This window comes from Cynara cardunculus (genome assembly GCF_001531365.2).
Source record: "Cynara cardunculus var. scolymus isolate 2C chromosome LG 7, CcrdV1, whole genome shotgun sequence".
Taxonomy (NCBI): domain Eukaryota; kingdom Viridiplantae; phylum Streptophyta; class Magnoliopsida; order Asterales; family Asteraceae; genus Cynara; species Cynara cardunculus.
In genome coordinates this window covers 2361266-2375279 of record NC_037534.1, presented here as the reverse complement: position 1 = coordinate 2375279, position 14014 = coordinate 2361266, and the positions used below count along the sequence as shown (strand labels likewise).

Sequence of the window (14014 nt, the reverse complement as noted above, 5' to 3'; positions counted from 1 at the left end):
ATAATACACAGCAAAACTTTAACGTGAGACCATTTAGAAACATATTTTTTCTCAATACGATTGAACAATGAAGTGATGGCACGAGGGCACTGTATACCCCCATGTTGGTCCACCCATGGACGAGACGAGACATGATGATATGATTGGAAGGATGATAGTGAGGTAGACATATTAAATTTTAGTGGGACAAAAAAATTGCATTTTTCTCACTCAATTCTCAGTTGTCTAGGTCTAAGATGACGTTTGTTTTTTAAGAGGTATTGAAGTTTGAAGTTTTATTTCACTTCTGATTAATAAGAGGTGATGGTAAAGTATGAAGTATGAATCAATAAGACTGTTTGTTTTTGTAAATCTGATAAAAGTCTGAATTTGTTTAAATTGCTATTTTATCAATTAGCAAATTATATATATAAATTTATACAGTTTCACATATTTATTCATCATCATTACGAAATTTACATCTAAATTACATATTAGCTTTCATTTAAATGAAAGTATGTCATTAATGGTATTTATCACATTTATAACCTATTAAAATACATCAATTGTGAGACAAGTGAGGATCGATTTGGTAAGGATCAATTGAGAGAAATGATCGATTAAGGTTCATCATTGAGAAACACCGTTGCTAAGAGTTTGGAGAACAATAAGAGACAAATAAGAGGTTGGTTTACTTCTTATCAGATAAGAGGTGAACAAGACATAAGTGTCTCTGAAAATCTGAACAAGGCTAACAGTCTGAATGACCCTACCTCCTAACTAATCAAACATAAGATGTTAATAAGAGTTTTTTTTTTTTTAAACAAACAAGGTGGGATTTACTTTAAGAAAGGTGGGGGAAAGGCCCCACTCAGATATCAGTTTTTTAAAATAATCGAGGTAAAAATACTTGGTATTTAATCTTATGGCCTTAAGTTCCCTCAGGTCATTTTCCACGGTTCTTCCCAGTGACCCAATCCGTTTTGACGAAGCCCCCACTCCCTCTCTTAACAACTGTTCTCCTCGTATATTGTCACCGCTAGTTCTTGCAATCATGCTACAATGATAACATTGGTTGATAATTTTGTTAAATATATCTCAATTTATTGTTCTTTAAATTTAAATATAAATCAATTCATCTGATGTTAGTTTTATATATGCTCAAACCAATTCATGTGGAAGGAAATTATATAAATTAAATAATAGTATAATCTGCTATTCGTTTAACCTATATGGTAAAAAAAACGAAATCAAAACTTACCTTATTTGGTTAACCAAACCGGAAAACCCGAAACCATTGGTTTGGGTGACTTACTCATGTGGTGTTTGTTTTTTGAGAGGTGCTGAATTCTAAAGTTTGATTTCACTTATGATTTATAAGAGGTAGTCTTGAAGTCTGAAATTTGGATCAGTAAGATTGTTTGTTTTTACGTCTGAATCCTAAAATCTGAATTGGTCAAACTAGTTGAAAAATCTAAAAGATAAATAGTTTTTTACAAAAGTATAAAAGATAAATAGTTTTTGCTAACAAATCTCTTCCGGCCCCCAAAAACTGAACCATTTGATAGAGGCGGATTAGGATTAAGAGATATTAAGTTATACTTTTACCATTTGAAATTCAGAGGACATTTAGAGCTTTTAAGCTCTTATTTTAGAAATAAAACAAACGTTCAATATCCAAACGTCTGAACGAATCAAACTTCAGAGGTATTATAAGGTAATTTTGAAAAAACAAACAGACCCTCAGTTTCGTATTTTTTTTCTTAATATCCTTAGGGTTCCTAATCACCTAAGTTTCTAGATCCATTACTGATCTGACCACTGAAAAATTTATCTGACTGTTAACTTTAAAATACAGTAAAATTAGTCGAGATATATATAAACTGATATAAAAACCTACAGCTATAAATTTGGGTATAGATACATGAATTGATATACGCAAGGGGTTATACAGTTGGGTACTGTAATTTAAGTATTTAAAATTCCTGAAGGTTTGCAACAACTCTTCTGTTCCATTCTTGTACTCATTTATTGCGTCATTAATACCATTACTCTCATATTAATTAATTCAAATATTCTAATAAATGTACCATCTTTTATTGCGTTATTTTTGTATAGTACAACGGTTTTATGATTCTATCTCATAAATTGTACAAAAAAGTAACGTATTTTAATTTGATTCATGTTTTGGGTAACGTACTTTCAAAACTTTTATTTTGATACCTAAAATGTAAAGTTTTAAACATTTAAGTATTCGGGTAATAGGTTGAAGCATTAACCGGTTACCATGTTGATGTGGCGAGCGATGTAATATCCAACTCAGTATATTTGCTGAAGCATTAACCGGATACTACATCACTCGCCACATTAACATTGTAACCGATTAATGCTTGGTTACACGGGTACTTAAGTGTTTAAAATTTTACATCTTAGATACCAAAATGAAAGTTTTGAAAATATGTTACACAAAACAATAATCAAGTTAAAGTACATTACTTTTTCATGCAATTTATATTTTTTTCTAATTATGATTTTTTTTTCCTCTCTTTTATTTTGTTATATTTTTATGAATTTTGTATTGTTTATCGATCAACTATATATGATTGTTTGGTTGTGACTTAATTATACAGAATGTGATTATTCAATAAGTTATTAAGGGGTTGTTTGTTTACCTCTTAATAGTTTCATTATGAGGCAACCTCTGAATCGTTAAGAAGTGAATCTTGTTTGACAAAAAAAATATGCCTCTTAATGGTTCTAAAACTCTCTAAATGATTTTGTACCTGAATCTCTCTTAACCATTAAGAGCCCTAATTTTATTGTACATAATTACCAAACAATTATATTTCATTTTGCACTATATCATGAGAGCCTCTTAATCATTTTGAACACTTAATAATTCTGTACCAAACCATTCAGCAATTGCCAAACAGCCCCTAAGTTTCTAGGGACTCTATATAAAAAGTCAAAAAAAAATTCAAAGTTATCTCCTCCAATTAAAAAACACGCTACTTCCTTATATGAAAAAACTCTTACAAACAAAAACTTCTTCAATCTTAAAGACGGATTAATCCATAAAGACATATTTATACATACAGAACTTAATGAAAAATCAACCGAATAGTTCACAAGTCGAACCAAGTTTGTCAACCACTGCAAGAAAATATGGTATTTACTTCATAAAGACAAAATTTCGACACCGATTGTACAATGCAAGCAAATCAATTATATGTTGTTTGTTTTATTATTGTACGATAAAACGAATCAGATATCAAAAAAAAATTTGTCTTATTCTTGTAAATTCATTTTTTTCGTCCTGTGGTTTGTTAAAAGTTGCAGGTTTCATCTCTGAATTTGAAATTACGGTTTTCGTCCCTATGGTTTACACATCATTGTTTTTTTCGTCTCTGAGTTAAGTACTACCTTTAAGTATGAGAAACTAAAATAACAATGAATTGTAAACCATGAGAATGAAAACAACAATAAGGTTTAAATCATAAAAACAAAAACAAAAAGAAATTATAAATCGTAAAGATGAAAATAATAATTTCAAAATCACATGAACGTAAATAACAATTTTGAATAAACCATAGAGACTAAAAACATAATTTAACCACAAGGGTGGTGCCCGATTGGTTTGAACTTGGGCTCCAAATGTCAAAAGTGTCTGGAGGTCTCAGGTTCGAATCCAATGAGGAATAAAGATTCCCTTGTGGCTCCGAATGTTCAAATGTCGTGACTTCGGGTTACCCGCAAAACGGGTGGTCGCCCTGAGATTAGTCGGTTCGCTTAGCAAGTTAGATATCCAGGTTAATAGGAAAAACATAATTTACACATAATTTAATTTTGAACACATAATTTAAGCCAATAATTGCAATATAATCATGTTGGACTAGTATAAAAAGGACTACTACATGCTTTTTTGATTTGGAAGAGGGCTCCCGGGCACATAGATAGTTCAATGTGTTCATCGACGCCTGAATCTCGGATGTTGATCATCCCCTAATCTTTGACCAGTTGCTCTTAAATTCAAAAATATTTTGGACAAAAAGTTCTAAACCTCCGTGTTGTCTTTGACGTGTAGATCAGCTGATAAAGGGGTGAGAAGAATTTGTCAATACATGACAAATATTGGGTTAAATTTCAGCCCCCTGTTAGTCTCAATCATTGAGTCAGCTAAAAATGCTCTCTCACATTGGTGTCATTGGAGTCGGGTTCCATGTGGGCCAGTTGGAGTTTTCGGTAATCAACTTTTTGTCGGGATACTCATCATGTTCCAAAATAAGTGTTCATATTTTTATTTATGTTTGTTCCAAAATAAATGAAGATATAAACTGAATTTCCAAATCTACCCTTAATTAATGCACTAATATTTAAGAGTTGATCAGATGGATAAATTAGTTAAGAGCAATTTCATATATAAATTATAATTTTTTGGGGTTTGAAAGGTGCATAAATTAAACTTTGAAGGGTGCTTCGGGATATTAGAAAATACAAAGGACATCAACAGAAAAACCGAAAAAGTCCCTCAATCAATAAAAAGAACCCCGAAAGAGTAACAAAAAGTCACTTGAAATCAACCAAAAAACTTAAAATATCTGTCGAAAGAATGGAATTCGACTAAAACACATCGGATGACTTTACGGGCACTTGATCCATCTTGATCGTTGCATCCGCTCGACAAAGATGATAAGTCTACCGTCGTGTATTAATCCATCTTTCATATTGCAAAAGGATCCTTTCTTTTTTTAGAAAGGATAAATGGGATGAAAAGATGCATTTTGTTTGGCAAAAGTGAAAGTGAAAGAAGAATGTGATGATTGTGGGTTCGTCTGGTCTAAAAATAGAAACAAAGAAGAAACATATGGTATTGGTTTGCGGCTCGTGACATCTCATTGCCATTTTATCCAACAATTGTCTTTCAATCGATTTCTGTCTGCAATGATATAGAAAACTTTCTATTTTTGGCAATTAACAACAGTATTATGATGTGCTTGAATGATGAGTTACGATCATACGGGTTATGTAAGGCATCTTTGTTCTTCAAAGTTCAATCTAGAAAAGACTGTTGACTATTGAAACACGTTAAGCCTAGTTACGTTATGTTAGCATTCTATTTTATAAAATGTACTTCTAAAAAGATGTTAAAATTAGAATTCATTATTAAAATGAACATTTTTAAACCCTAGATCCATGGATATTTACTTGAAATCATATTAATTAAAACAAAAATCGAATGAAAATGCAGTTTCTTGTCTATAGTTGATTAAATAAAGAGAAAAGTCAGATGAAACCCATAAAAGCGTTGTCGCTGTGTTCTCAACCCGAATCAAGGTGCAACCAAAGCCGTTGTGGGCGAGATTCATCTGTGATGACTCCAAACAAGTCGCGGTTGTCCGACAGATTAGTTAGTGTGTGTAAACTAGACTGAAAATCCATTGTTACCAAAACAAGACCCTTTTTACGAAGGAAATAAGTGAAAGGAGGAGAACAAAGGAAAAATCGTGTTTTACGAGATTTTTCAGTCGATAATGGAAAGAAAAATATAATGATTTTCCTCCCTAACGTGGGAAAGAAATGAAAGGAAAGAAAAAGCAACAATTGAAAAGATTAACAAAATTACAAAGATACCCATTAATTTGCTAACCGATCGTTAAAATAAAATAATATATTTTTAAAAGGGTAAATCGCATGGAAAAGGTAATGTACTTTAACTTGATTCATATTTTTGGTAACGTACTTTGAAAACATTCATTTTGATACCTAAAATGTAAGAATTTTAACATTTAAGTATCCGGATAACCGGTTGAATCATTAACTGATTACCATGCTGATGTAGTATCCGTTTGAATCATTAACTAGTTATCATACCGGAAAAACTACTAACACAACCTTATTCAAATCCATCACCCCAACCCTCCCTCTCCTTCTCTCCTATTAAATCCATCCTCATCATAAACCAGGGCACTCCCCTAACCCACCCCTTATGGCTTCTTGAGTTCTTGTCTTTAGAAGCCAACCTCCATAGCCAATACTAACATCTCACCCATGGCGAAATTACGAAATTCTCCCTCATTTCTCATCCTTCCATTCTTCTTCTTTCTTGCTTTTCAACTCACCCACACTCACCCAAATACCCTTCACAACAATAACCATCTTCATGAAGAAGAAGAAGAAGCTGACCGGATTACGTCACTTCCCGGCCAACCCACCGTCTCCTTCCACCAGTTCTCCGGCTACGTCACCGTCAACCATGCCGCCGGCAGAGCCCTCTTTTACTGGCTTACCGAAACCCCCAACCACCCTCTCTCTAAACCCCTTGTCATCTGGCTCAACGGAGGTTAGCAAATCTTCATACATACATATACATATACCTATACATACATATACATATATATATATATATATATATACACATACACACACATATATAATGGGATACTGTTACATTGCTTGTTTACAAGATTCTGAAGCTCTAAATTCCAGTTTTTTTCGTCTTTTTTACTGAATTTACATCATAATCTTGAATTCTTGAAAAGGGTTTTTGTTAATTTATACTCATAATCTTGAATTTTTGAAATGGGTTCGTGTCTTATTATAATTTTATGGTTGTATCTACCGTATTAATGAGTTGGGTAGATGTAATAAATACATTTTCTTGAAAAAAGGTGGAATCTTGAAAAATATTTGGATATCTTTTTAGGGTGAGAAATAATTGCTCTGTTTGGGTGCCTGAAAATACTGAACATGGGATTCAGCCCTGTTGTTATTTCTAAACAGAGTTAAGACATCAGAACAAAAACAGAGTATCCAAATAACCCCATATTTTTCGATTTTATCCTTAATGTCTTAATCATAAAGCTATCATTTAATTAATTAAACACTGTAACAATTATACATGAGATTAGAAATAATGATTTTTAAGGTGATTTAAAAAGATCTCGCAAAATACGGGTGTTCATCGTGTAAAATTTAAGCCTAGTGGTATGTGAGTCTTTGGCCTACTAGAAGGTCAAGGGTTTAAAGCTTACTAAATGTGAAGAGGGTGTGTGAGTTTATTTGTTTTATTTGTCGTATATAAATGTTATATATTTAAAAAAAATTAAGCTTCCGATTTAAAGTAATTATATGATTGTTGATTAAATGTTAAAATAATTACTTGATGAATAATAAGATGTGAAACATTTTTCATAGATTTTAAAAGTTATGATATTCAACAATTGAGGTAAAACATGAGTAGGATTTAGGTAAAACATGAGCTTTTACTAGTGTTTTAAGACATAATATTTTTTATAGTTGTATGTCGGTTTTTTAGGGGCTGTTTGACTGTTGCTAAATGGTTTGGTGTAGAATGATTAAGTGGTCAAAATGACTAATAGACTCTCGTGATATAGTGCAAAATGAAATATAATTGTTTACGGTGAAATTAGGCGTTGAATAGTTAAGGGAGACCCATGATACAAAATCATTTACAGGGTTTTAGAACCATTAACATGCAGACTTTTTTTTTTGCCAAACAAAATTCACCTTTTAGCGATTCAGAGACTGTCTCTTAATGGAACTATTAAGAGGTAAACAAACAATCACTAAACCGAATAATTGAATTAAATCAAAACCAACTACGTTCGGTCCAATTCTATTCTTAAATCTAAAATAACAACGTTTAATTTATATTTTCGACTAAGCATAATTTTTTTGAAGATTCTACTTGGTTTACGGTTTGATTTAACATCGTACTGGGTTCATTTTTTTGCTTCTCATAATTTCGTTTTTTGTATTCAACCAAATTTTTCTAAAAACCCATTTCGACCCTTTACCAGATAGATAACGTCTGACAATCCTTATTTTGCAACTCCTATACTGCTTACCGATTTTTTATACTGTTCTTGCTTGTATAATGTGATATTACTATTCATGAATTTTATTCCATACGTCATACGTTTAAATTTTAGAGTAAATTGTTCTTTTCGTTCATGTGGTTTGTTGAAAGCGATTTTAATTTGTTTCTGAAATCATAGTTTTTTCTCATTGGTTTGCAATTTCACTATTGTTTTCATCGTTGAAGTAAACTCTGTTAGTGGTCCACCGTCAAGGATGAGAGATGAAAAGAGTAATAAATTATAAACCACGTGAATGAATTATAAAACCATAAAAAACTATAATTTCTAAAATGGTAAATTGTTTGAAAAAGTAACGTACTTTAACTTGACTCCTATTTTAGATAGCGTACTTTCAAAACTTCCATTTTGGTACATAAGATGTAAAGTTTTAAACATTTAAGTATCCGATTACCATGTTGATGTGACGAGTGATGTGGTATCCAGTTAATGCTTCAACAAATAATACTGAGCTGGATATTACATCACTCGTCACATCAGCATGGTAACCGGTTAATGCTTAAATGTTTAAACTTTACATTTTAGGTATCAAAATGAAAGTTCTAAAAATATGTTTCTCAAAATATGAATTAAATTAAAATATGTTATTTTTTCATGTAATTTACCCTTTTTAAAAAAGATAATGAAAATCACAATTTCCAACAAAGTACGTGGATGATTTTAGAATTATTGTACATTAATTAAAAACATCATTATATTTTTATTTTTATATTTAAAATAAAAATATTAATCCATTTTCTACTTATATTCTTGTAATAATATTAATGACGTCATACTTGTTCAATTATAATGAATTACTAACATAAATTTCTTTTTATTCATCAAATTGGTTTTTATGTTTTATTGTTTCAATTTGTTCATTTATGTTATTTAATTTGTAAAAGACTATTTTACCCTTCAGGTCCTGGATGCTCTTCTGTAGCTTATGGTGCATCCGAAGAAGTTGGCCCCTTTAGAATAAACAAAGGGGCTACAGGGTTGCACCTTAACAAGTTTTCATGGAACACCGCAGCTAACATCTTGTTTCTCGAAACTCCAGCCGGAGTCGGCTTCTCGTATAGCAACCGTTCCTCTGACCTTCTGGACACTGGCGATCGTCGCACCGGTAGGATCCAGTACCTCGTCTACTTAATTTCAACATGTGATATAAAACCACGTCAAAAGGCGTTTTCTTGATTGAAAGCATCAGAGTTTGCAAAATTAACGATTTTAGAGAAATTATGAAAAACTGACGTCGTTGTCGAATTATTCGTGTGGAAAAGAGATATGATTTGAGCTTTTTGATTTGTTGTTTTTAGCTCAAGATTCACTTCAGTTTGTGATACGATGGATGGAGAGATTCCCGCGTTATAAACACCGCGAAGTTTATATAGCCGGAGAAAGTTACGCCGGTCATTATGTCCCACAGTTGGCACGACAAATTCTAAAATTCAATTCTGATTCCGGTTCCAATTTCATCAACCTCAAGGGAATTATGGTATTTTATTCTCTCTTTTTCTTTTGGTAACTGTAAATGTCCAGCTTACACACACCTCGACTACTCTCATAATTAAGAAGATTTGAACTAATGACCTGTGGGTTTTCTATTATTGTAGGTCGGAAATGCGGTGACGGATAATTACTATGATAACCTTGGAACGGTGACGTACTGGTGGAGTCATGCTATGATATCCGATAAGACATACCACCAACTGATTAACACTTGTGACTTTCGGCGCCAGAAGAATTCGAACGAATGTGAATCGTTATATAGCTACGCTATGGACCAAGAATTCGGGAATATTGACCAATACAACATTTATGCACCCCCTTGTAACAACTCGGATGGTAGCCACTCGAGTGCGACCCGTCAAACCATGCAGTTGCCCCATCGACCCCATCGTGTACGTATTCTGGTTTCTGAACAAATTCAAAAATTATTTGGTAGTTTTTATTGTTTTGACTTTTTAAGATATGTGTGTTTTTTTACAGATGTTTAGACAGATTTCGGGTTATGATCCGTGTACAGAAAGGTACGCAGAGGTTTATTACAATAGACAAGACGTTCAAAAGGCGCTTCACGCTAATACGACAAGGATTCCATACAAATGGACTGCTTGCAGGTATTTTGCATTTATATTTTCATAATTTATGTGAAACCAACGACTCTGCTTTTTGTAGTAGAGGTCAGGTCTGAGTACATTTCACCCCTACACCCCCCTACAGGTGAGATCACTACAGCAAAATTGAGTTTATAGGACGTCTAAAATGTTTAAGCGTCTTAATATAGTGCTTTATAAGACCAAAAACTAAAACATTTTATCTAAAAGTGTTACAATAAGTTTATAAGATGTTTTTGGACGTCGTAACAAGTTTTTTTAGGACCGTTTTAAAATAAAATATCGTAATAGCTATTTTATATGACACTTTTGAGAAATGTTCTATAATCTCATATTTTTATAGGCAATTGTGTTTATAAGACATTTTTTCAAATAACATCATATAAAATAGCTAATACAATATTTTATTAAAAATGTCCTAAAAACTTATTACGACGTCCAATACGTCATATAAACTTATTACAACACTTTTAGCTACAACGGTTTGTTTTGTAGTCCTATAAAGCACTTTATTATGACAATTGAACATTTTAGACGTCCTATAAACCCGATTTTGTTGTGGTACAAGCTCGTTTTGGGTAGTTTAGTTAACCACTTTGTCTTTTATCGGTGTATTTTTTTACACTTTCACCGTAACAAAGTCAAATACGATGTTTCGAAAAGTAAATCTCGACCTTATTTTCTTGTTTTCGATAGCGAGACTTTGAATCGGAACTGGAACGATACCGACGTGTCGATTCTTCCGATATACCGTGAACTCATTGATGCTGGATTGAGGATTTGGGTCTTCAGGTATTTTTCGACTCTGTGTTACAAAATTGTGGAATTATTAGCCACAAGGATGCTGCCTGATTGGTTTGAGCTTGGCTCCAAAGGTCAAAAGTACCTGGATGTCACAGGTTCAAATCCAAGGAGAAATAAAAATCTCCTTGTGGCCACGAAGGTTCAAATGCAGTGACTCCGGGCTATCTGCAAAGCAGGTGGTCGTCTTTAGATTAGTCGGCTCGCATAGCGAGTCGGATATCCAGGTTAATAAAAAAAAATATGGAATTATTTGAGTTTATTTTTTATATTGTTTTTGTAAAATGGCAGTGGGGATGTTGATTCAGTGGTACCAGTCACAGCGACACGGTATGCACTAGCACAACTCAAGTTAAAAACCAAGGTTCCATGGTATCCTTGGTATGTCAAGAAACAGGTTAGTTTAACCCTCTTGGTACAACTCATCAATGCATATATATATATATATAGTATATATAATATTCCAACTACATGTCCACATCGCATAAATGTACAACTCATCAATGCATATATATATATATATAGTATATATAATATTCCAACTACATGTCCACATCGCATAAATGTACAACTCATCAATGCATATTATAATACGTCAAAATATCTAAATGGCTCCATAGACTATTTTATGTGACATGAATTTATAAGATCAAAGAACTGTGTTTACTTTATAAAGTGTTACGGAAAGATGTTAAGACGTATTTAGATATCTTAACAAGTTTTTTAGAACATTTTTGAAATAACATGTTTTATTAATTTTTTTTATACAATACTTTTGAGAAATTTTCTATTAACACAAGTTTTTATAAGATATTTTAAAATAATATTATATAAAAAAACTAATACGACGTTGTACTTCATAAAAAAAACTTGTTAAAACATTAAAAAACGTCATATCAACTTATTATAACACCTTTACATGCATCGTCGGACCCAAGATTTTTGCCAAGTGGGTGTACCTTTAAGGTGGATCAAAGGTCCGCAAAGTCGTTTGATGTGTGTTTTTAGCTGAATTTCACTGTTTCGAAGGATTTTTTAAAATCTTTTGGTTCATTCCGTGAGAGTTTTTCAATTTCTTTTTTGTCCTTTATTATATCTTCTAATATCTCATAGCACCTCTGAAAAACTTAGTGTGTGCGCCTTTCATACCCCAAAAAATTCTACTTGCAAAAAAAAATTGAGCGAGTACATGTAATCCGTTGGGCCATCATAGGTTCACCCCTTTTTAAATATGACACACAATTGTTCGGTCTTATAAACTTAACTTTTATAATACAGTCTATTAGGACATTTGGATATATATATATATATATATATATCAGTGTCATACAAAGTCGAATATGTCCATGCTTTTGTGCATGTCGTTGTTTGATTGAGTTGTACTGTACAAGTCTACAATGCACGAAACCACTGATGCTAAATAACAACTCACCGATGCATACCGTCTTTAAACATGCATCAACGATCCAAGAACACAAAAGACCCACATCACAAACACGTATTCTTCCAACATCCGTAACTCAAGATTTACACGTACATGTCCGGACTGTTAACCGTAAAGTTCGGTTTTTCATGTGTAGGTGGGAGGATGGACAGAGGTATATGAGGGGCTAACATTTGCAACAGTCAGAGGGGCAGGTCATGAAGTACCACTGTTCAAGCCAAGGGCAGCATTGCAACTACTATTGTCCTTCTTAAGGGGCAAGCCACTTCCCAAAGCTTGACCAAAAGTCAACATTTTGACCATCATTGTTAGATGTATCATGTGGTCAAAGGCAAAAGATTGCCTTTTTGACTTTGATTTATTTGGGTAGGAATTAGAGAGAGATTTTAAGGGGAAAAAAGATTTTCCTTTGAAAGAAATCAAGTTTGACTTCAAAATTTGTGGAAAATAATTCAATGGGGGTAAAAAGGGAATTTATTAAAAATTGGTGTGGGTTATTGTAACATACTGTTTTATTTCTGACGTCGAAATTAATGGTTCGAAAAATCTGTCTGTTTAGGGTTTGGTTGACACAGTTTCAGTTTGTTTTATCTGAATTTATTATGGTCGTGAATCAAGTGTTCGTGTAATGTAACTGTTGTTTTGTGTTTTATGCTCGTGTTGTGTAAGAAATGAGTTTAAAAACCGAATGTTTTAATTGTCAATGTGATGATATCGTCTTAAAACGATTTTAAGTATTGGTTAAGTATTGAAACTTATGGGGTTGTCAAACAGGGTTGAGTTTCGGTGAGAATGAAAGTTATGGTGAGAAAGGTAAGAAAAATGATTTCCACCCTTGGATAAATCCTAATAATTTAGGTTTAATAACTGAGTAATTTATTTTGTTAATAATACAATATTTTATAAAGATAATAATTAAGTATCTTGTTAGAACTCGATGATTTTCTCAATTATATTTTAGATTTTTTATATTTAAAATGAGATGTTTATCTTGTATATAATTATGTTTATCTGCAGTTACTTATACGAATTCAAACATGAAGCTTTAATAAGTTGTATTTATGCATATCTTGAATTGTAAGTAATGTGTATCAATATACAATACTTTAGGCATAAAAAATGATTTTAAGAGTTTTTAAAATATTTTATAATATAGTGTGTGTGTGTATATATATATATATATACACATACATATAGACTTTGGATCATGTGAGACTAGACTATTTTCGTGAGATTATTGAGACCACTTTTTTACACTTGAAAATTCACAACAAAACACTGTGAAAATAATTTTCATAGTGTTTTTTTTGCTATGAATGTTCATAATTTTTTTTATCTTCACAGTGTTATGCTGTGAAGTTTCAAGTGTAAAAATGTGGTCTTACGAGTTTCACGTAAACCCAACTATATATATATATATAGAGAGAGAGAGAGAGGTATATAGATATGTGAGATCCGTGAGACCATTTTTTTACACCTAATTTTTCAATAAATCAATAAGAATTAATCCATAAATTTAATTTAATTCTTTATTAAAATTATAAAATATTTTATAAATTTTTTTTCTTACGTTCTATAGTCATAATATTTATTTCAGTTAATATGGTGCATGTACCGTTGACCTCAACAAACCATCCATATAATATTTAATTATTTATCTCAATATTAATACAAAAAGACTCCGAAATAAATTAAAATATATAGAATTTATTTTTATATACTAGATAGTACCCGTGCAATGCAACGTGACACATCTCGATTTTAATATTCTATTTTATTATTTGTCTCTATCA

General features: G+C 32.0%; 1 protein-coding gene across 1 annotated transcript; it reads left to right on the top strand.

Moving 5' to 3' along the window:
- Positions 1–6027: 6027 nt before the first annotated feature.
- LOC112515447 (serine carboxypeptidase-like 25) lies at positions 6028–12846 on the top strand. The gene is made up of 8 exons (XM_025122276.1): positions 6028–6319; positions 8779–8982; positions 9176–9354; positions 9473–9760; positions 9849–9979; positions 10673–10768; positions 11069–11174; positions 12358–12846. The coding sequence occupies exons 1-8, from the start codon at positions 6028–6030 to the stop codon at positions 12499–12501; spliced, it is 1440 nt and encodes a 479-aa protein (XP_024978044.1). The 3' UTR covers positions 12502–12846.
- The last annotated feature ends 1168 nt before the right edge of the window (positions 12847–14014 follow it).